Source organism: Hemitrygon akajei, chromosome 16 (genome assembly GCF_048418815.1).
Source record: "Hemitrygon akajei chromosome 16, sHemAka1.3, whole genome shotgun sequence".
In the NCBI taxonomy this organism is placed as follows: Eukaryota; Metazoa; Chordata; class Chondrichthyes; order Myliobatiformes; family Dasyatidae; genus Hemitrygon; species Hemitrygon akajei.
Window position 1 is genome coordinate 12,343,039 of NC_133139.1, and position 22,628 is coordinate 12,365,666.

The window sequence follows — 22,628 nt, forward strand, 5'->3', positions numbered from 1 at the left end:
GATGATAAACCTGATCCTGATATGGGTCTCTGTTGTGGACTGAGAGTGGGAAAGGGGCAGAGAGAGGGGAATCATGGTTAGGAAAAGAGGAAGGGAGAGAGGAGGGAGTGGGAAGCACCAGAGGGACATTCTGTAATAAACAATAAACAAATTATTTGGAATCAAATGAGCTTGCCTGGTGTCTCAGGACTGGGTGTGTCTGCACCCGTGCCACCCTCCCGCCCCTGGCACCCTTTCTCTGCCACCTGTCCCACACCCCTCTCGTGGCACTCCACCCTCACCATTCCCAACACCCTTTACAAGATTTACAAACTCACTTTCTGCTGCACGTTGACAATTACAGTACTGTGCAAAAGTCTTAGGCACACTAATTAGATAAAACTTTTGTATAGTACTGTATATCCCAGTTTTGATCATAGTATATTCTAATATTAATTTATGGTATATGTTAAGTATTGCACTGTACTGCTGCCACAAAATAACATATTTCATGATGTACACTCAGTGCCTACTTCATTAGGTTCACCTTTCAACCTGGGTGGTCTTCTGCCAATCCACCTCAAGTTTGTCACATTGCGTGTTTAGAAATGATCTTCCGCACACCACTGTTGTAAAATATGGCTATATGAGTTACTGTCGCCATCCTGTCTGAATGCGTTTTCCTCTAACCTCTCTCAGTAACAAGGCATTTTCGTCCACAGATCTGGATTTTTTTGGTTTTTTTTAAGCACTATTCTCTGTAAGCTCTAGAGACTGTTGTGCATGAAAATCTCAGATCAGCAGTTTCAGGGATACTCAAACCACCCCATCTGGCACCAACAATCATTCCACAGTCAGTCACTTAGATCACATTTCTTCCCCATCTGGTGTTTGGCTTTAACAAGCACTGAACCACTTGACCTCTCGGGAGGTACAGGGAGCTGAACAGGCTCTGCAGCTGGGGACTGGGCAGTTCATGTTCCAAGTGTTTTTGGTTACTTTTCTTTTACCATTTGCATGATTTGATCAAGGCATCAAGGACGACGGTGAAGGACGAACCGGTGTTCATCTCACTACTCTGCGAGGTTTACTCGCTTCAGCGCTGAACTGGCTCTGCAGCTGTGGCCTGAAACAATTGGCACTCACCCCAGCACTGAACTGGCTCCACGGCTACATCCTTCACTCGCCTCCCTGGCTGTGGACTCACTTTCGCAGAATCTGCGGTTCACGTTCTGTGTGTCACTTGCTTACATTTTATTGTTTGCGCCATTTGTTCCTTTTTTTACACAATGGGTGTTTGACAGTCTTTGTTGTTTGTTTTTTTTTAATGGGTTCTATTGTGTATTCTTGTTTAGTGGCTGCCTGAAAGAAGACGAATCTCAGGGTTGTTTACAGTACACATACAGTACTTCGATAATAAATGTACTTCAAACTTTGACCATGTCTGCACACTTTCATGTATGGCTGATTAGATACTTACATTAATGAGCAGGTGCATGGGTATACCTAATAAAGTACCACTGAGTACATGTTTAACGTATTTCACTGTGTTGCTGCTGCAGAATAACACATTTCACAATATATGTCAGTGATATTAAACCTGATTCAGATCTTGCCTTTAATTTTCCCTCATGGTTCATTGCTTCAGCACCATTTCTTCTTTGTTCCTCATTTCAATGTATCAATTGTTCTATCAGCAAATGCATGGCAGCCCACTTCTATATTACGTTAAATTGTTCAGACCTTAAACCCACACATTCATCATTCTTGAATTATTAGGGCCAGCCACCCTGGGATCGTTATATAAAAGTTTCTCTCTACTGACATGTCCTATATAAGCAAATTGTGAAAGAAAGCCAGAAATTATTGTACCAATTAAACATTCATCTAGCCAAGAACTTCAGTACAATCTATTTCATATATATATATAATGTATATATTCTGTGTGGTTTCATTTACTGATGTTCCACATATGCTTACTATCTTGTCTGTGCGAGACTAGGTCTGAAGCCATGGTGTTGCCTGTTTACAGCCACCAGCAGAGGGGCGTTGAAGCCAGCACGCTCCACCAGAGGCAGTGTGGCATGGCGTCCAGGCTGGGATCGGGGCTAAGTTTGCTCTGAAGGTAAGCTTTGTTGTGTTCATCTGCAGATTTCTGCAGCGGCATTGGATGGCATGAGATTTAACTCTTTTAATGAGTGGCTGTGTCTATCTGCCTATGTGCTGTGTGTGACTGTTGGTAGTATGCTTTGCACCTTGACCCCAGAGTAACACTGCCTCACTTGGCTGTATTCATAGACATTCATGTATAGTTGATTGATGATTAAACTTGAATTGAATTGCATTGCATATCTATTGCACTAGGGACAGTGCAGTGGTGCAGCTAACTGTGCTGCCACCCCACAGTGACAGTGACCTGGGTTCAAACTTAACCTTTTGGTCCAGTTTGGGTGGAGTTTCTTTCTCCTTGTGACAGTGGGTTTCCTCCAAGTGCTCTGATGTCCTCCCACATCCCAAAGATGTATGGGTGGGTCAGTCAATTAGCCTCCGCAAATTGCCTCTGAAGTGTAGGTGAGTGGTTAACTCTGGGAGGAGCTGAAGGGCACCGCGGGAGGTGATAGGCATGTGAGAAGAGGTTATAAATGGAGAATTGAGGAAGAGGGGACTGGGGGTGTAATTTTTAAAAAAAATCAAATGAGAAATCGAGATTCATGCCATCAGGTTGGAGGGCAACCAGACGGAATATAAGGTGTTGCTCCTCCACCCCGAGGGTGGCCTCATCGTGTCACAAGAGGAGGCCATGGACCGACATGTTAGAACGGGAATGGGAATGGGAATTAAAATGTTTGGCCACCGGGAAGTTTCACTTTTGGTAGATGGAGCGCTGACTACTTGCCCTCAGTCTATGTGTCTTGAGGCCCCGTCCCAGAAACGCAGATTGTTCACTGCTGTCCAAGGCTTTTTAAATGTTTTTAAGCATTGGTGATAATCATAGAAAAAAAGCACTAACGAGGATCAAAAAATTTTTTTTAAAAACCAAAAAGATTAAACAAACTAATTTAAATTCCATGCGCATTTAGGTGCCTTGAGTAACACTCACAAAATGCTGGAGGAATTTAGTAAGTCAGGCAGCATCTATGAAGATAAATAAATAGTCAATGGTTCAGGCTGAGATTTGTCATTAGGGCAATGCTGCCTGACTTACTAAATTCCTTCAGCATTTTGTGTGCCTTGCTCAAGAAGCCTAGATGTGCATGGGGTTGAAATTAGATTGTTTCTGATTTTCCACTGAGGTTGGGTGGGACTACAACCGGAGGTCAATGGTTAAAGGTGAAAGGTCAGTGAGAGTGGGCTGTTTAAATTGCTTGGCATGGACTAGATGGGCCAAAGAGCCTGTTTCTGTGTTGTACTTTTCAATGGCTCTATGACTTACATGAAATAGTCCAACATTTTGTGTGGGTGTTACTCAAGATTTCCAGCATTTGGATAACCTCGTGTGTCTAGACTATGTCAAGTAAAAATTTAACCAATACAAATGATTGAAAAATCAAAGTAGGTGATTTGGACCTCATTGGTATTAGTGGAGTGATAGATTAGAATCCGTCAGGTTCAAAATCAAAACTTGTGATCATCAATGAGGCAATGGTGCATGCGTTACCTCCGTCCTTTCTCTTGTGCTTTCTTCCCATGGTCGAATAGCGAAGCTTCATTGAAAGAAACTCTGCGACCAGTTGAACAGGTGGATAGAAATCGTTCGGTCTCCAAGTCATGATAGCTGCCAGTTGATAAGCACTCTGAATCGTCAACTTTGATGGTAATTTCTGTAAGATTGAAAATTATTACAGATTACAGCGTGACAATAAATTTTTGCTTTGCTTTTTTTTAAAATCCGCTAAGGTGCCTTTGGACACAATGCATTGTTGCCATGGCAACCAGTCCATTAGTTGGTGTACAGAATGGAGTGGCAGGCATTCAGTCGGAGAAACCACATTCTCTTGCTTCAGTAACTGGCCTTGAGAGGGGATCTTATTGTACACTGCAAAAATGCAATCCTTTGACCACCTCACAAAATGTTCAGCATCAACGTTTTCCAACAATTGTTAGCTGCACCACTGGAAAGCTATGTCACAAATGTAAGCTTTGAATTCTGTTTGAAAACCATTTAAAATTACTTTCATTACAGCTAGTTCAAGTTCAAGTTTATTGTCATTCAACTGTATACGTGTATCCCGCGAAACAAAACGACGTTCCTCCAGACCAAGGTGCGCAACACAATACCTATTACTCATACACACACATATAAAGTAATATTACCACAAATAAATGAACAAATAATAAAAATATATTCCAGAAGACTTACAATTAGTGTAAGAGGCATTTATGACAGAAGCCAAAACATAAACACTATAACTAACGTTACTGGAGCTTCATACGTGATCCAACCTGTGAGGTGGTAGGGAGTTCAGTAGTCTCAGGCCCTGGGGGAAGAAGCTGTTACCCATCCTCATAGTCCTGATGAAGGGACTCGGCCAAAAATGTCAACTATTAATTCCCCTCCATAGATGCTACCTGTCTTGCTAAGTTCCTCCACCATTTTGAGTGTTACTTTGGATTTCCAGCATCTGCTGCATCTCTTGTGTTTATGAACTCTGTCGTGCAACTTCTCCCTGTCATTTGACTCTGTCTCTTTACTCAACGAATAAAACTTCACAGAGCCACTCACCTCACTCTGTTTGCCCTGGAATCCATTGCTGACCCATGCTCAGTGCTGCCCCACTCCCAGGGACAGATTTGCTAAGGTTCACCCTGATCTGAGGGTAAAGGACCTGACCCTGAATGTAGTCTGGAACCTGGGCTTCGGCTCTGCAGAGTGATGGTCCTGATCCTGGATTACTTGTGCTGCACTTGTGTCAGAGTTCCGGGAGTAGAATTAAGCCATTCAGCCCACTAAGTCTGCTCTGCTATTCAAACATAGTTGTTTTCTTCCCCTGATAAGGGTCTCGGCCTAATACATCAACCGTGTATTTCTTTTCATGGTATGGAATAAACAGTGATATACACCAGTTGTTCATATGACCATTCACTACCTGATCCCATGGCTTCACATGACCCTGATTGGGGGGGGGGGGTGATTGGACACCTTGTCCAAGGGTGACCTGCAGGCTAGTGGAGACAAGGAGTACCTTACACCTCCTTTAGCAGAGATGTATCTCCACCCTGCCATCCAAAACCCATTGTCTAGCAGCACATTAAAAGCTAGAGGAACTTAGGTCAAGTAGTATCTGGGGGGCCGGGGGGTGGGGTGGAAATGGGGTCAGAGATGGAGTCAGCACTCTAGGTCAATACAGTTTATCTAGAACCGAAACATCCACAATTTATTTCCATAGTTGCTGCCTGATTTGCTGAGTTCCTCCGGGTAACACACACAAAGTGCTGGAGGAACTTTGCAAGTCAAGCTTGGGGAATAAACAGTCAGTGTTTCGGGCTGAGACATAGATTCATAGAGTTATAGAGCACTGCAACACAGAAAGAGACCCTTTGGCCTAACTAGTTCACGCTGAAATGTTATTCTGCCTAGTCCCATCAACCTGAACCCAGAGCACAGCCAGTGAAATTCAAGGCACAAGCAAACACACAACATGCAAGAGAATTCCTACAAGTATGGTTTTCCATGAAAAATTCTGTAAACAGACATGTAGACCTCAGGTTTTCCGTGAAAAATTCTGTAAACGGACATGTGGACCTCAATCCCATTTATAGGCCAATGTGGGCAAAATTCCAGACCACAACTCATAGAATTCACCACACAGCCAATCAGCATCGAGACCCTCTCCCTATATCACAACTGAGTTTCCGTAATGGCGACCAATCAGCTGATTGATAAGTATATAAAGGCCAAGCATTCAGAGAACGCACCACAAATAACCACCGCATTGATGATGTCTCCTTGCATGACAACAAAACATTTGGAAATAAATTGTCAAAATCAGAGAACAACTTAAGCCAACCATCAACCTCCCGCGCTACACATTTTCCAAGTTATTTCCAAAATAGCATGTGTTGCCCCAGATTCTAGCGCCTGCAGTCAATTGTTCCTCAATGTTATCCTTTAGCCTCGCACTAGTCTCCTCAGTACTAGGCTAGGCAACATCACCAGTATTCATGTCATCTGAAAACATACTATGCATGCAGCTGTATCCAGATCATGAACATAGATAATACAAGTACAGATTCCTGTGGTGTACCACTGCTCACAGGCCACATTCACACAGCAACCCTCCACCATCACTTTCTGCATCCTATTATCAAGTCAAAGTCGGGCCTAATTTTGTCAACTTGTCTTCGAACTCTACCCTTCTAAAGCACTTTGACATGTGGGACTTTTTCAAAGGCCTTTCAGGCTGTCCAGGTTTCATTCTGAGAAACCTGTTCACTGAGGTTGTGGAGGGCTTTAGTTATGAGGTAAGATTGACTAGGACTTTATTCCTTGGAACGTAGAAGACTGAGAGGAGATTTGATAGAGGCATACAAAATTTTGAGGGGTATGGCTAGGGTAAATGCAAGCAGGGTTTTTTCACTGTGGTTGGGTGGGACTACAACTAGAGGTCATGGGTTAAGGGTGAAAGGTGAAAAGTTTAAGGGGAACATGAGGGGAAACTTCTTCATTCAGAGGGTGGTAAGGAGCTGTATGCCAGCTCAATTTCAACATTTAAGAGAAGTTCAGATAGGTATGTGGATGGTAAGGGTATGGAAGGCTATGGTCCCGGTGCAGGTCGATGAGAGTAGGCAGTTTAAATGGTTCAGCATAGACTAGATGGACCAAAGGGCCTGTTTCTGTGCTGTACTTTTCTATGTCTCTATGACACCTTTAGGTTTAATATCACTGGCCTATGTTGGGAAATTTGTTGTTATGTGGCAGCTGTACATTGTGATACATAACAATAAAAGCTGTAAATTATAGTAAGTATATATATTTCAGAAGTTAAATTAAATAAGTAGTGCAAAAAGAGAAAAAAGAGCAGTGGGGTAGTGTTCATGGGTTCAATGTCCATTCAGAAATCTGAAATCTGGATAGTTAGTCCAATGTTCCCCCTATTTTCTTTTACAACTGCATAGTCCAACCATAGCTCCGAGCAGAAATGTTTACATGGCTTGAAAACTGCTTGGCACATTACATAAAAGAAAACTCCAGCTGTGCTGCAACAAAGGCTACGTGTCCGAGAGCATTTCAGTTACTGCACAGCATAGAGGGAACTGTGTTAGTGACCCTAGGAGTCAGACCTCATGAGCTGTAAAAGCCATTCATGCAATTGGAGCGATTTATTGTACGGTCATGTAACCTGGAAAGAGGCACTTTGTTCTACGGTGCTCTGCACTGACCATCAAACACTCGTGTACTCTCAACCCATTTTATTTCCCCTCAACTCCCCCAGATTTTACCCTCATCTACATATTGGGGCAATATATTGCAGCCAGTCAAGCTACCAACCTAGACATGTTCCGGATGTGGGAGAAAACTGGACCGCCCAGAACTCCTTCTAATATTTTTTTTACTGCTCCGTGGACCAGCCATTGTTCTGAGCAGGAGATTTTTACATGGCCTGAAAAGTGTGCAGCACTTTATATTCACATTATATAGGAGGGAAGATTGAAACAGCAACAAATTCTTGCTCATTGTCAGCAAGAACAAGTTATTGAGGTCCATAAGTCAGTCCTCGTCAGAGGATCAGAGGTGGAGAGGGACAACAGTTTTACATTCCTCAGTGTTATTAATTCGGAAGACCTATTCTGGGCAAGTAGGTGCAATTATGAAGAAAGCACTGCAGTGACTCTACTTCCTTAGGAGCTTGTGCAGATTCAGAATGACATCTAACACTGACCAACTTCTATAGAAGTGTACTGGAGAGTATATTGACTGGCTGCATCACAGCCTGGTATGAAAAACACCAATGCCCTCGAATGGAAAATCCTACAAAAAGTGGTGGATTTGGCCCGGTCCATCACAGGTAAAGCCCTTCCCACCCTTGAGCACATCTACATGAAGCATCATCACAGGAAAGCAGCATCCACCATCAGGGACTCCCATCACCCAGGGCATGCTCTCTTTTTGCTGCAGCCATTAGAAAGAAGGTACAACAGCCTCAGGACTCACACCACCAGGTTCAGGAACAGTTATTACCCCTCAACCATCAGGCTCTTGAACCAAAGGGGTTAATTTCACTCAACTTTACTTGCCCCTTCATTGAAATGTTCCCATAACCTATGGACTCACTTTTAAAGACCCTTTATCTCATGTTCTTGATATTTATTGCTTATTTATTTATTACTATTATTTTTTCTTTCTTTTTGCATTTACACAGCTCGTTGTCTTTTGCACACTGGTTGAATGCTCAAGTCGGTGCAGTCTTTCATTATGGCTATCGTTCTATTTTGGACTTATTGCAGGAAAATGTATCTCAGAGCTGTACATGGTGACACATATGTATTTTGATAAGATAATAAGTTTGCTTTGAACTTTTAAACTTTTAAAGAAAATTCCATCTGCACAGCAGCAACGGCTATGTGCGCGGGAGCATTTCAGCTACTGCGTGGCTGCACACCCGTGCAGCTTAGAGGGAGGAGTGACCCAGAGGTAACCCACAAGGTCGCAAGGAGAGTGTGCGTCTTCCCCATGGACAGCGCCTGAGCTTACAATTCAACCTGGACAGAGAGAAGAGATGGTATATGTACCACCTACACCACCGTGCCATAGGAGGCCGTTCAGACTATTCTACGCCCATCCAAAAATGGACTTTGAGGTAATAAGAACACAAGAGTTATGAGCAAGAGTCAACTGTCTGGCTTGTTGAGCCTGCTCTGTCTTTCAATAAGACCATGGCTTATCTGGCTGTGGACTCAGCTCCACCTACTTACCTTTTCCCCATAACACTTAATTCTCCTGCTATGCAAAAATCTATCAACAATGTCTTAAATATATTTACCGTAGCCTCTACTGCTTCCCTGGGCAGAGAATTCCACAGATTCACTACTCTCTGGCGAAAGGAGTTACTCCTCATCTCCCTCCTAAATTTATTCCCCCAAATCTTGAAGTTATGTCTGATAGTTCTAGTCCTGCTTACCAGTGGAAACAACTTTCTTGTCTCCATGTTATCTATCCCTTTTATTATTGTGTATATTTCAATAAGATCCCCTCTCATTCTTCTGAATTCCGGCGAGTGTAATCACAAGTGACTCACTCTCCTCTCACAGGTTAACCCCCTCATCTTCAGAATCATCCGTATGAACCACCTTTGCACAGCCTTCAAAACCATTATGTCCTTCCTCAATCACACTTCTGTTACTATGGCTAGTTATTTCCACTGAGTGGGATAAGTTTCTGTCTTTGCCTCACATTTTAATATAGCTCTGATTTTCCCCACCCACATCACAATGACTTTCCATTAACTCACTACAGCACCACGGTCTTGTATCTCTGATACTTTCCATCTGATCTGCAACTCATTGTGACACCTGAACTATAAGACTATTTAAGACATAGGAGCAGAATTAGGTCAATCAGCCCATCGTGTCTTCTCGACTACTTCCAAGAAAAAGCTGCAGAAATGCAATATATTGAAGGACTGTCTTCATTTTTCATTGGAAATCTGTGTGCAGCGGTTATAGTGTTGGGAAAGAAAGGGCTTCAACTTTATCCCCCTAACGTCAAAGTCAGACACAGTAAATAACATCCAGAGAAACACTGCCTTCAAAGTTCAAGTTCAAATTTCAAAATAAATTTATTATCAAAGTATGTGTATGTCACCATATACAACCACGTGACTCATTTTCTTGTGGGCATTCATAATAAAACAAAGAAATACAATGGAACCAATGAAAAAACTATACACACTGACAGGCAGCCAGTGCACAAAAGACAAACTGCAAATACAAAAAAAGATAAATAAATAAATAATATTGAGGACATGAGTTGTAGAGACCTTGCAAGAGAGTCCATAGGTAATGTTCAGTGATCAGTTCAGTATTGAGGTTAGTGAAGTCATCCACACTGGTTCAGGAGCCTGATAGTTGAAGGGTAATAACTGTTCCTGAACCTGGTGGTGTGGGACCTAAGGCTCCTGTACCTTCTTTCCTGATGGCAGCAGTAAGAAGAGAATATGGCCTGAATGGTGGGGGTCCTTGATGATGGAGGCTGCTTTCTTGTGGCAGTGCTCCCTGCAGACATGCTCAAGGGTGCGGTGCATTTATAAAGCCCTGCCAAACAAAATTCACTGTTACACCAGCGTAACACATCCATCATTCACACAGTCAATCCTGTGATATTCACAACAGGATTGCTAGATATATGCTAACGAGTGCTATGTTTTACACCGTTCCTTACTCCAAGCTCCAGTTCATTCAGAATTGGGTTGGCACGGTAGCGTAGTGGTTAGCACAACGCTTTGCAGTACAGGCGACCTGAGTTCAATTCCCGCGCTGCCTGTATGTGGCTGCATGCTTGCATGTGTTTCCTCCGGGTGCTCTGGTTTCCTCCCACAGTTCATGGTAAATTGTCCCATGATTAGGGCCAGGGTTAACTTGCTGGGCTGCTGTGTGGCACAGCTTGAAGGGCTAGAAAGCTGTATAAATAAATAATAAATAATTAAATAAAAATTGATTGAGAATATGCTTACATTTACCTGGAGCTCAAACAACTGACAGCCAAAGAAACAATTGTCCCATAAGTCAGGTCAAATTAATACCTAACTCTTAAATGTCAGTCCCTTCTGTTTTTTTTTCTCCCCTCTTCATCCTGTGCTACATAAAAATGAAACAGCCAAGTATGATTCTTCTAACTTGGCAGGTCTGAACATTCTGTTGTATATTTTTACTGGCTGCATAAAGCACTAAGAGTCCTTCTAAATGATGAATTTCCTCTCTATTTGCGGGCGTTGTTGAGCTCAATTGGCTGCTGTCTTTCTGAGACGCAGAGTCACAGTCAGAGTTATACAGCAAGGAAAATGAGACTTTGGACCCACTTGTTCATGTTGACTAACTTGCCTGACTGAGCTAGACCCAATTGCCTGTGTTTGACCCAGAAAATGTCCCATTAAAGCTTTCCTATCCATCAACTTGTCCAAATGTCTTTCCAAACTGAAATTGTACTCTACTGCTTCCTCTGGCAGATCGTTCCTTATACGCACCACTTTCTGCATAAAGAAGTTTCCCCTCAGGCCCCTTTTTAAATTGGCCCTTCTCACTTTAAATCTATGCCCTGTACTTTTGACACCCCGACCCTGGGAAAAAGACAGAGGCCATTTACCTTACCTATGCACCTCATTCAAGACTCAAGATTGTTTATTGTACACGTGAACCACACCCGAGTGTTAAGAACAAAATGATTGTTACTCCAGAACTGATGTCGCACAGAAAAAACCACAATAAGCATAAAGACCACAATAAATAAACATGATAAATATAAATATAAAAGCAATCCTATAAAAGACAATGCACAAGTAACTGTTGTATACATAGACTGATGATATGTACATAAAGTGACGCTGGGAGATGTGTACGTTGTGGTGCTGGGGGGTGGTAATGGGTGTAGGTTGTTAATCAGCCTGAAGGCTTGGGGGAAGTAACTGTTTGTGAGTCTGGTGGTCCCGGTGTGCATGTTGTGTCACTCTTCCCTGATTTATTTATTTATTGAGATACAGCGTGGTTTGGGCTCTTCCAGCCCTTCGAGACTCGCTGCCCAGCAATCCCCCGACTTAACCCTAGTCTAATCACGGGACAGTTTACAATGACCAATTAATCTACCAACTGGAATGTCTTAGGACTGAGGGAGGAAATCCACACAGTACACAATGCGAGTGAGGCAAACTGTCTGTATGCAGGTTACTGGGATCCTTTCTGTGTATATGTCCTTGATGGCGGGTAGACTGGTGACGACGATACATTGGGCAGCTTTAACACCCCATTGTAGAGCCCTCCTATCTGCCGAATGAATCCCAATGAATTCATTGGTAGAGTAACACAGGACATTTTGGGATGATCTGAGAATGTAACTGGCACTGTATAAATGCAATACTTAACAATTTCATTTTTATAATGTTACACAGTACTGCAGAAAAGTCTTAAGCACATATTTATAGCTTGGATGTCAAAGACTTACATAGTACTGTAGTAATTTTATGTATTGCACTGTACCGTTGCCATAAAAAAAACAAATTTCATGACATACGTGAGTGATGATAAACCTAACTCTGATCTTGGTCTCTTTTGTGGACTGAGAGTGGGAAGGGGGCAGGGAGAGGGGAATCATGGTTGGAAAAAGGGGAAGGGAGAAGGGAGGGAGGGGGAGTCAACAGAGAGGCATTCTGTAATGATCAATAAACTAATTGTTTGGAATCAAATAACTTTGCCTGGTTTCTCGGGGCTGGGTGTGTCTTCACCCATACCTGCCCCTGGCACTCCTCCTCTGCCACCTGTCCCACACCCCACTCATGGCACTCTACCCTCACCATTCCCAGCAACCTTTGCTCCTGCCAGTTTTACAAACTCGCTCTCTGCTCCACATTGACAAATACAGTACTGCGCAAAAGTCTTAGAAACTCTGACTATATGCCTGCACGGTAATGTATTTGACAGAAATTATTCCACTCAGAAATAGTAATAATTGGAACCTGACAACTGTTGATATATTCTGATCAGTGTAAAATGTATGCAGATTGCCATGGCAACTTTGTATTGCCCTTTTATTTAAAAACAATTTCATGAGATCTGAACTGACTCAGTCTGTTGGTGTCATGTCCATTTACAGGTGCTCCAGATCAGTAGCAATAATTTGCATATATGCATTCATTCGTCTTCAAAGAATAAAAAAAAGCACAGCTTGTGGCTGGATTTCGATCAAATAACTTTTCAGTTCATTTGAACAGCTTAAACAGCACGACAGTGGGAAGATCAGTGATACCCAGAATAGCAAATGGTAAATTTAACTAAATCATTCCAAAGAGCAAAGATTAGCTTTATTTGTCACATGTACATTGAGACATACAGTGAAAGGCATTGTATGCATCAAATCAAATCAGCGAGGATTGTGCTGGGGGCAGTCCAAAAGACTCGCCATCATACTATATCCATAACACACTAGCCCTAACTGTACGTCACTGGAACGTGGGGGGAAACTCACACGGTCACTGTAGAATGTACAATCTCCTTAAAGACAGCAGTGTGAATCTAACCCCGAATGGTGTCAGCTAGCATCTTTGATTTGAAGAGACTGCTGGATAGTTGAGTGTTGCTTCTCTCATTGAAGCATCTAAGACCAGGAGTAGGAGTCAGTCATTGAATCAGAATCAGATTCAGAATGAGGTTTATTATCACCGGCATATGTCATGAAATTTGTTAACTTAGCAGCAGCAGTACGATGCAATACACAATAATATAGAAAGGAAAAACAAATAAGTATATAAATTACGGTAAGTATATATGTATATTGAATACATGAAAAATAGTGCAAAATCAGAAATGATATATATTTTTAAAAAAGTGAGGTAGTGTTCATGGGTTCAATGTCTATTTAGGAATCGTACGGCAGAGGGGAAGAAACTGTTCCTGAATCTCTGAGTGTGTGCCTTCAGGCTTCTGTACCTTGTGGTACAGCATAGGGAATTGTATGGTCATGCATTTTGGCAGAAGAAATAAAGCTCAAAATACATTTATTATCAAAGTACATATTTATCACCATTTACTATCTTGAGATTCATTTTTCGCAGTAGAATAAAGAAATACAATGGAATCAATGAAAAACTACACACAAGTAAAACCTGACAACCAATGTAAAAATGAACACAAACTGAGCAGTCCAAAAAAACCTAATTATAAATAAATGAGTAAATACTGAGAATGTGGGTTGTAGGGTCCTTGAAAGTGAGTCCATAGGTTGTAGAATCCATTCAGAGTTGCAGTGAGTGAAGTTATCCACACTGGTTCAGAAGCCCTAATGGTTGAGGGGTAATAATGGTTTCTAAGCCTGGTAATGTGGGACCTCATCTCCTTCGAGATGAGAAGAGAGCATGGTCTGGATGGTTGGAGTCCTTGATGATAAATGCTGCTTTCTTGTATCAGTACTCCTTCTTGTACCAATGCTGGGGAGAGCTTTGCCTGTGACAGACTGGGCTGTGACCATCACTTATTGTAGGCTTTTAGATTGGCATTGATGTTTCCATACCAGGCAGTGATGCAACCAGTCAGGATACTCTCCACTGTGCACCTATAGATGTTTATCAAAATGTTAGATAACTTGCCGAATCAATGCAAACTCCTAAGACAGTAGAGGTGGAATATGCTCAATGCTGAAGAAAACTGACTGGATTTCTAAGCAGAAACAAAGACAATTCTTCACCTACAGTGATCACAGCTTGAAATCAATGGAAGGCAAGGCTGAGTGTGATGAATAATTTCAGGCAGATTTGATATCACTGATTTTACAGTTTTATCTGAATTTAAGCTCACCCCATGTCTCTGCCTCTGGCTTTAAAATGAAGTAATTTCACATGAGCAATTGAATGGAGAGGGTCCAGAGGAGGTTCATGATAAAGGATCCCAGGAATGAAAGAGTTAACATAAGAGAAATGTTTCATGGCTCTCGGCCTGGAATTTAGAAGAATGAGGGGGGATCTCATTGAAACCTATCAAATACCGAAAAGCCTCAGTAGAGAGGACGTGGACAGGATGTTTCCTATAGTGGGAGAGTCTAGGACCACAGGGCATAGCCTCAGAATATCAGGATATGCCTTTAGAACAGGGATTAGGGTAAATGGCCTAATTCTGCTCTTATGTCTTATGGTCTTTATGATCTTATGGGGAGAGGGGGAGAGGGAGGGGGAAGAGGGGGAGGGGATATATATATATATATATATATATATATATATATATATATATATATACACACATATATGAATTGCTGTACTGATATAATACTTTTCCACCTTCCACTCAACATCTGAGATGATCGCTGATGCAATGTCAAATGAAGCCTAATTAGGAAGTTTTGTTCTTGGCCCTAGGCCCACTGGTTTACAATTATCCGAAAGATTGCAGACATTTTCAGTGTAAGGTCAAACTTTCTTCCTTCCCACGCTCTTCCCTCCCTACCACTCAGTGGTTCTGTGGTCTCCTGTTCTGGGCCATTTAAATAGCCCAGAGTCCCCACAGCAAGAATTGATCTTGGTGAAACATCACACACACTATGAAGAAATTTATTAGACACATTTTGGGCACCCAAGATTGAGATAATGGGGACAATGTCTGAGAAGTGGAAGTGAGAAATAATTACCTATCAGAGTTTTAGAGTGATACACTTGAAGAAAAGTTGCACAGTAGTACAGTGATTAGGGAATGTTTTGAAGTGCCAGTGATCAGCAATCGAGATCCAATTCCCATCGCTGTTTGAAGGTGTGACTGTCCGTGTTTCTTTCTTTCTTCCAGATGTTATGTTTTCTTCCCACTTTTCAAAGAAGGTCAGGTTACCGTTAGGGTTAGTAAACTGTAGGCTTACTACGTTGGTGCCAGATGCATGGTAACACTTGCAGACAGCCCACAATGCAGATAACATTTCTTCCCCATTCTGATGTTTGGTCTGCATGCTTTTGTGCATTGAGTTGCTGCCTCATTATTGGTTGATTATATATTTGCATTAACGAGCAAGTCTATAGGTGTACCGAATAAATGGCCACTGAGTGCGTATTCAATAATAATTTGTAAATAACTTGATAAAACATCTGCACATATTAATAGTATGCAGTAGATAAGTTTGTTTGTGATTATATGAATTTTGTGGACATGATTTATAACATTTGTCTTTTTATATTGGACAACAACTGGGATTTGGTTTCCAGTAATCAATATTAAGCAATTATTCAATAACTTTGCAGATCAACCATTAATATTTTTGAAATTATATCCTTTGACCAATGACACCCAATGCTGTCAAAACAAGATGACATGAAGGCCAAATCTTTCAAAATATTACATAATGCATACACTTCACTTCATCCTGTTCTATGAAATCACAAGAGACTGCAGTTACTGAAATTTGGAGCAACAAATACTTTACTGAAAGAATCCAGAACTGCAGGACTTCAACCCAAAAACCTCAACAGTTCCCTTCCTCCCGTAAGATGCTGCTTGACCCACTGAGATCCTCCAACAGATTGTTTATTGCTCCTGTTGTATGTTCAGTTTCATTTTGCTCTGCATATCGTTAAGCTAATGACTTGCATTCAAGATTACCAGGACTGCTTGGAAATGTATTGTCAGTAGTTCAAAATTCTAGAACTCACTGAACACAGCTGTAGGAATATTTTCACCACTCAACCTGCAAGACTTCACCATCACCTTCTCAAAGTCACTTATGGGTTAAATGACAGTCTTGATCATAAATAAAATGTTTGATCGAGCCCAATCGCCTGTATCTGCTGAAACAGAAAGGTGGCTATCCTAACTATCAATAACATGCCAGAAGACTGCAACTCTTTGTTGGTTGCTTTCTGACTACATTTTCATTCCCCATTCATCCCTTGTGTTTCCTGAAGCAACCAGTGTTCAGTTTTGGTCACCCTGCTGCAGGAAAAATGCCATTAAGCAGGAAAGAGTGCAGAGAATATTTACAAGGATGTTGCCATAACTTGAGTGATGGAGTTACGAGACAAGTTGAGCAGGCTGGGGCTTTTCTCATTGGAGTGAGGGAGAATGAGGGGCAATCTTATGGAGGTGTATAAAATCATAAGTGGTATAGAATAAGCACAGTCTCTTCCCCAGGGTTAGGGAAATCATAAAACAGAGGGCACAAGTTAAGGTGAGAGAGAAAAGATTTAATAGGGACACAAGCGGCAACTTTTCACCCAAAGGGTAGTCAGTATATGGAATGAACTTTTGTTGAGGCAGGTAGATTAACATTATTAAGAAGGCACGTGGATTGGTATACATGAATAGGAAAGGCTTAGAACAGGGGTTCCCAATCTTTTTAATGCCATGGACCAACACCATTAAGCAAGGGATCTGAGGACTCCAGGTTGGGAACCCGTGGGCTTCAGAGGGATATGGGCCAAGCACAGGCAAATAGGGCCAGCTTAGCTAACAAACTTGGTCAGCATGGACCAGTTGGGCCAAAAGGTCTGTTTCTGTGCTATGTGACACTGTGACTCTAGCCAGTTCATAGCCTTTGCAATCATGGAAAGATCTGAGAAATGACTAAAAGGGCTCAACCATTTATTTGTTTAACCACAACATTCTTTTGATGTGGAGCAGCCAACAATGCAAGTCCAACTTGTTTTTTAAAAATTCCCTTTCTACAACACTCCTCCTGGATAAAGCCCAAAATAGAGAGGGAGTTGTTGCAAATTTTTTTTAAATAACCCAACCTTGAAGTGAAGATGTTTTAAAAGTTTGCATCAAATCCTTTTAGTGTCATGCTCCCTTTGTGCTGGTTTGCAGGGGAATCGACGCATTAGGCTGTGTGCAGATCTGCCCTGGAACCCTGACAGGAAATTCATCACAGGCAAAGCCCTACCCACCACCGAGCACAACTACACGGAGTGCTGTCACAAGAGCCACCATCAACGAACCACCCCCATCCAGGCGATGCTCTCTTCTCGCTACCACCATCGGGCAGGAGGTACGGGAGCCTTAGGTCCTACGGGACCAAGATCAGAAACAGTGATTACCTTTCAACCTTCAGACTGCTGAACATGCATGGATAATTTCACTCACCACAACTCTGAACTGGTTCCGCAACCTACAGACTCACTTTCAAGGACTCTACAACTCATGTTCTCAGTATTATTTATTTATTGCAGAATTTGTCTTCCTTTACACATTGGCTGTTTCTCTTTGTTTATGTATAGTTTTTCATAAATTAATTTTGTATTTCTTAATTTCCTGTAAATGCCTGCAAGAAAATGAATCTCAGTGTAGTATATGATAACATATATGCACTTTGATAATAAATTGACTTTGACAATTAATGTACAACAGTTAACAATTGTTCTTAAACATTCACTTCAGTTATGAACTTTTCAGTAGAAAGAAACTAGCTGGTAAACAGCAATTTAGAGATTTTCCAATAAACTATAGCAAATTTATTCAGAGTTTTTCAACATTCCAGGCAAAAACAAATATCCTTAACTGCCATTGCCCCACAGTAATACTTCTATCCCTTTCCTGGCCCAGAGGTCTGGTCCCTTGGACATCTTATGGAGCTTTGACCAAATATCCTTTCCCTCTGTCTGGAAAAAGACCAGTGCATATTGTTGGCTTACCTCAACACAGCATCATGACATCATCGTTACATGCCATGTCATATGACATGATTATGTGCCATGTTGTGTGACGTGGGTGATCATGGTCAATGACCATGATTGTTCTTGGCAAATTTTTTCTACAGGAGTGGTTTGCCTTTCCCTTCTTCTTGGCAGTGTCTTTACAGGACTGGTGACCCCAGCTATTACCAATACTTTTCAGAGATTGTCTGCCTGGTGTCAAGGGATCACATAACCAGGTCTTGTGATATGCACCAGCTGCTCATACAACGATCCACCACCTGCTCACATGGCTTCAAGTGACCCTGATTGGGGGTGGGGTAGGGGCTAAGCAGGTGCTATAGCTTGCCCAAGGGTGACCAGCAGGCTAATGCAGGGAAGGAGCATCTAACAGTGCTTTTGGTAGTGATGTATCTTCACTCCTATGAAATGGTGGCATAGGCAAAATGGCCAGATGCTCTCTTGCCTGCTGTGCAGTTCTATGATTTAGACAGTGGTTATTATTTCTCTGTCCAATCAGAAACTTAAAACAGCTTTTAAAATTGGACTTTAGTTCAGATTTCCATATTAAACCTACTTGGAATGACCAACTCTCCTGAGTCTCTACCCATGAAGATCGAGAGGGGCACACATTTGACCAGGCATCAGTGAAAGTCATGGTGCAAGCAAACACACAGCACGCTAGAGAATTCCTAGAAGCATGGTTTTCTACAAACAATTCTATAAACAGACATGTAGACTTTGATCCATTTATAAGCCAATGGGGGCAAAATTCCAGACAACACAGTGTTCACCACACAACCAATCGGCAATAAGACCCTCTCCCTATGTCACAATTGAGTTTCTGTAATGATGACCAATCAACTGATTGATAAGTATATAAAGGCCAAGCATTCGAAGGACACACCACAAGTGAACACCACACTGATAATGGCTCCTCGTATGGTGGCCAAACATTTGCAAATAGATTGCCAAGATCGGAGAACAGCTCAATCGAACCATCAACCACCCGAGCTTCACATCTTCCGAATAATTTCCAAATTTAGCAATTTTACCGTCACATTAGAGCAGAGGTTCTCAACCTGGGCTTCATGGACCCCTTGGTTAATGGTAGAGGTCCATGACATAAAAAAGGTTGAAAACCACTGCATTAGAGTCAAAGAGGAACATTATTGGCCAGGGCAACTGCACTGGATTCTGATCCAGCGAGTTTCACTAAAATTACCCTGTAGACTCAGTTTGTGAAGCAAGCTGAATTAGGAAATGCGTATGCTAGGAACAGACTTACTTGGTACCAGTCTTTTAGAATTTACATTAAAAGAATTTAAAAGAATCTAAAAGAATTTATATCTTTTAATAATAATAATAAGTACTTTATTGATCACGAATGGGAAAACGTTTCATTACAGCAGCAACATTTAAAAACACACTTAGCAATAATAATATATAATAATAATGATTATTATTATTATTATTATTATTATAATGTACAGAATAATAATATACACAATAATAATTTACCAATGTGCAATAGTAATGTATGAAATCATAAAACCGAGACTCTTGTACAATGATGTGTGTTCTCCTGTCGCACAGAGTTGAGAACCACTGCTCTAATGAGATGGTAAAATTTACATCAGCATAAAAGGAGCTGAATAAAACTGAAGCACATTTGGATTTAAGACCAGAAGATATAGGAGCAGAATTAGGCCATTTGGCTGACCAAGTCTGCTCTGCCATTTCATCATGGTTGATCCATTTCCCTCCCAGCTTCCATCTCCTCCCTTCTCCCCATAACCTTGCATGCCTTGTCTAATCAAGAATCTATCAACCTCTGCATTAAATATACCCAATGACTTGGCCTCCACAGCCACCTGCTGGAACATTTTCATTTGAGACATTTTCATTTTTCCAATAAGCATTTAGCCAAAATTCACTAGAAGCAAAATAACATCTCAGATCTCCTCAAATGCAAAGCCCCTGAGCTTTAGGATTCAAATCTCAATCTTGCTCCCATCTATTTCACCATTGTTATGAAGATCAGCAAAAATGCAGCTACGTCTCAAGCAGGCACTACATGAAATGCAAAGTGCACCTCATCTGAAAGGTATCTTCAAATAGAAATGAGTGTTGTCAGACCTTCAAGCCAAAATTTTGCACAGGTCATGGGCTCCAAGAATCCTCCAGCCCGTCATCCGTGTTCAAAGCCCATGAAGCATGAAGAGTTCATCTCTCAGCTTCCTACTGTGCCGTAGATTGAATCATTCTTAAACCTTGATTTCAGCTTGCTCTAGCACACAGATCCAATAGCTTACACTGTGGTTCCCTCTCACAAGACTAACCCCTGAGGCATTTCTCCCTGGTGTATATCATTGCAGCTTCAAAATCAACATTCATTCTCTGTTCGGCAATTAGCATTAATTCTACCTGTTTCATGTTAGGAGTGTTGATGCTGTAGCTTCATTGGCTACGAGTCTATCAGTCTATCTGTTTTCATGTCATATATAGATCTTACAAATAAAACCACTCCAGCCTTGAAAACTGACAACTAATAGGGAGTCCTTCAGTTTGGATATTGCTCCAAGTTCACAGTAACCTTTGCTTATCCCTGTAAGTCTGATGTTTGGAGAGAGCTACTTCTGCAACTAGGCCTGAAATAACTAATCCTGGGTCTCTCCATCAACCCTTGTGAGCAACCAAACATAACTGAGAGGAATGCGCAGATGGAACCAACAAAAAGTGGGACAGAACTGTTTATAGATGATCACCAATAATGTCAAATTGACAGCAAGCAGGCTATTTTACCCCAAATAGAATCATAGAACATTACAGCACAGTACAGGCCCTTCAGCCCTCCATGTTGTGCCAACCCATATAATCCTTTAAAAAAAGTACTAAACCCACACTTCCCCATAACCCTCTATTTTTCTTTCATCCATGTGCCTGTCCAAGAGGCTCTTAAATACCCCTAATGTTTTAGCCTCCACCACCATCCCTGGCAAGTCATTCCAGGCACTCATAACCCTCTGTGTAAAAAACTTACCCCGATGTCTCCCCTAAACTTCCCCCCCTTAATTACAATTAATTAAATACAATGCCTTGAAGAAGTATTCAGTCCCCACAACTATTTTCACACTTTACTGTCTCATTTTATGAATTTAAAATATATAGAAGTAAGATTTTGAGCTAATCTATAAAACATTCCATGACAAATCAAAAAATTCCAAAACCTGTCAACAATTTACTAAAAATTATAAATCAAAATTATGATTTTGATCAAAATATTGATCAAAATTATGAGACTGAAAAAGTGTTTATCCTCTTTGTAATTACTCCACTAGCTTTCCTCAGGTACAATACTATATATTACCTTACCAACTCACCCAATTTGTTGATGTAGAAAATTGGAGGATCATCTGTTTTCAATAAATTCATAAGAATAAATACACCCTCTCTCTGCAGGATCCAACAATATGGTCAATTTTCAACAGACCAAATGAAAATGTAGACGAAAGAGCATTCAAGACAAGTCAGGAAAATGATAATAGTGAAGAACAAATCTGGGGTAGGGTACAAGATTATCTCAAAGGCACTGAACATACTGTACCTTGGAACTCAATGCAGTCCATTTTGAAAAAGTGGAAAAAATATGAAACCACAGCCACACTGCCTAGGTCAGGCCACCCCCTCTAAACTTAGTCACTGGAGAAGAATGGCACTTTGAGGAGAGGCCACTGTGACATCAACGCACTGACTGAGCTGCAGCAGTCAGTGCTTGCAATTGGAGATGAAGTTCATGGCTCAACAATCTGTAAGGCCTTGCACAAAAGGGGTATTTATGAAAGAGTGGCAAGGAAGATTGGCTAAAAAAGAAGCATATCCTTGCCTGTAAAGACTTTGCAAAGCACCACTCAGAAGATACTGTAAAGATGTGGAAGAAAGTCCTGTGGTCAGATCAGACTAAATTTCAACTTTTTGGCCTCAATACTAAGTGGTATGTGTGGCGTAAATCTAATACTGCACATCAGCCCGGTAACACCATCCTACTGTAAAGTATGGTGGAGGTAGCATCATGCTATGGGGATGCTTTTCAGCAGCATTGACTGGAAACCTGGTCAGGACTGATGTGAAGATGAATGCTGCTAAATACAGAGAGATTTTTTATTTATTTATTGAGATAAAGCATAAAGCAGGCACTACCAGCTCCTTTGAACCCAGAAATCCCCATTTTAATCCTGGCCCAATCGTGGGACAATTTACAAATATCAATTAACCTACTAACCGGTACATCTCTGGACTATGGGAGGAAACTGGAGCACCCAAAGGAACCCACCGAAGGAGATCCTG

At 41.4% G+C, this 22,628-nt stretch overlaps 1 protein-coding gene across 8 annotated transcripts in view; it reads right to left on the bottom strand.

Moving 5' to 3' along the window:
• cbarpb (CACN subunit beta associated regulatory protein b) overlaps positions 1–22,628 on the bottom strand; it is a 262,852-nt gene that overhangs the window by 66,358 nt on the left and 173,866 nt on the right. For all 8 annotated transcript variants that reach the window (XM_073068267.1, XM_073068259.1, XM_073068261.1 and 5 more), the window contains one exon: positions 3,638–3,800. In XM_073068267.1, coding sequence (XP_072924368.1) covers positions 3,638–3,800 — 163 coding nt within the window. The remainder of the gene's footprint in view (positions 1–3,637; positions 3,801–22,628) is intronic.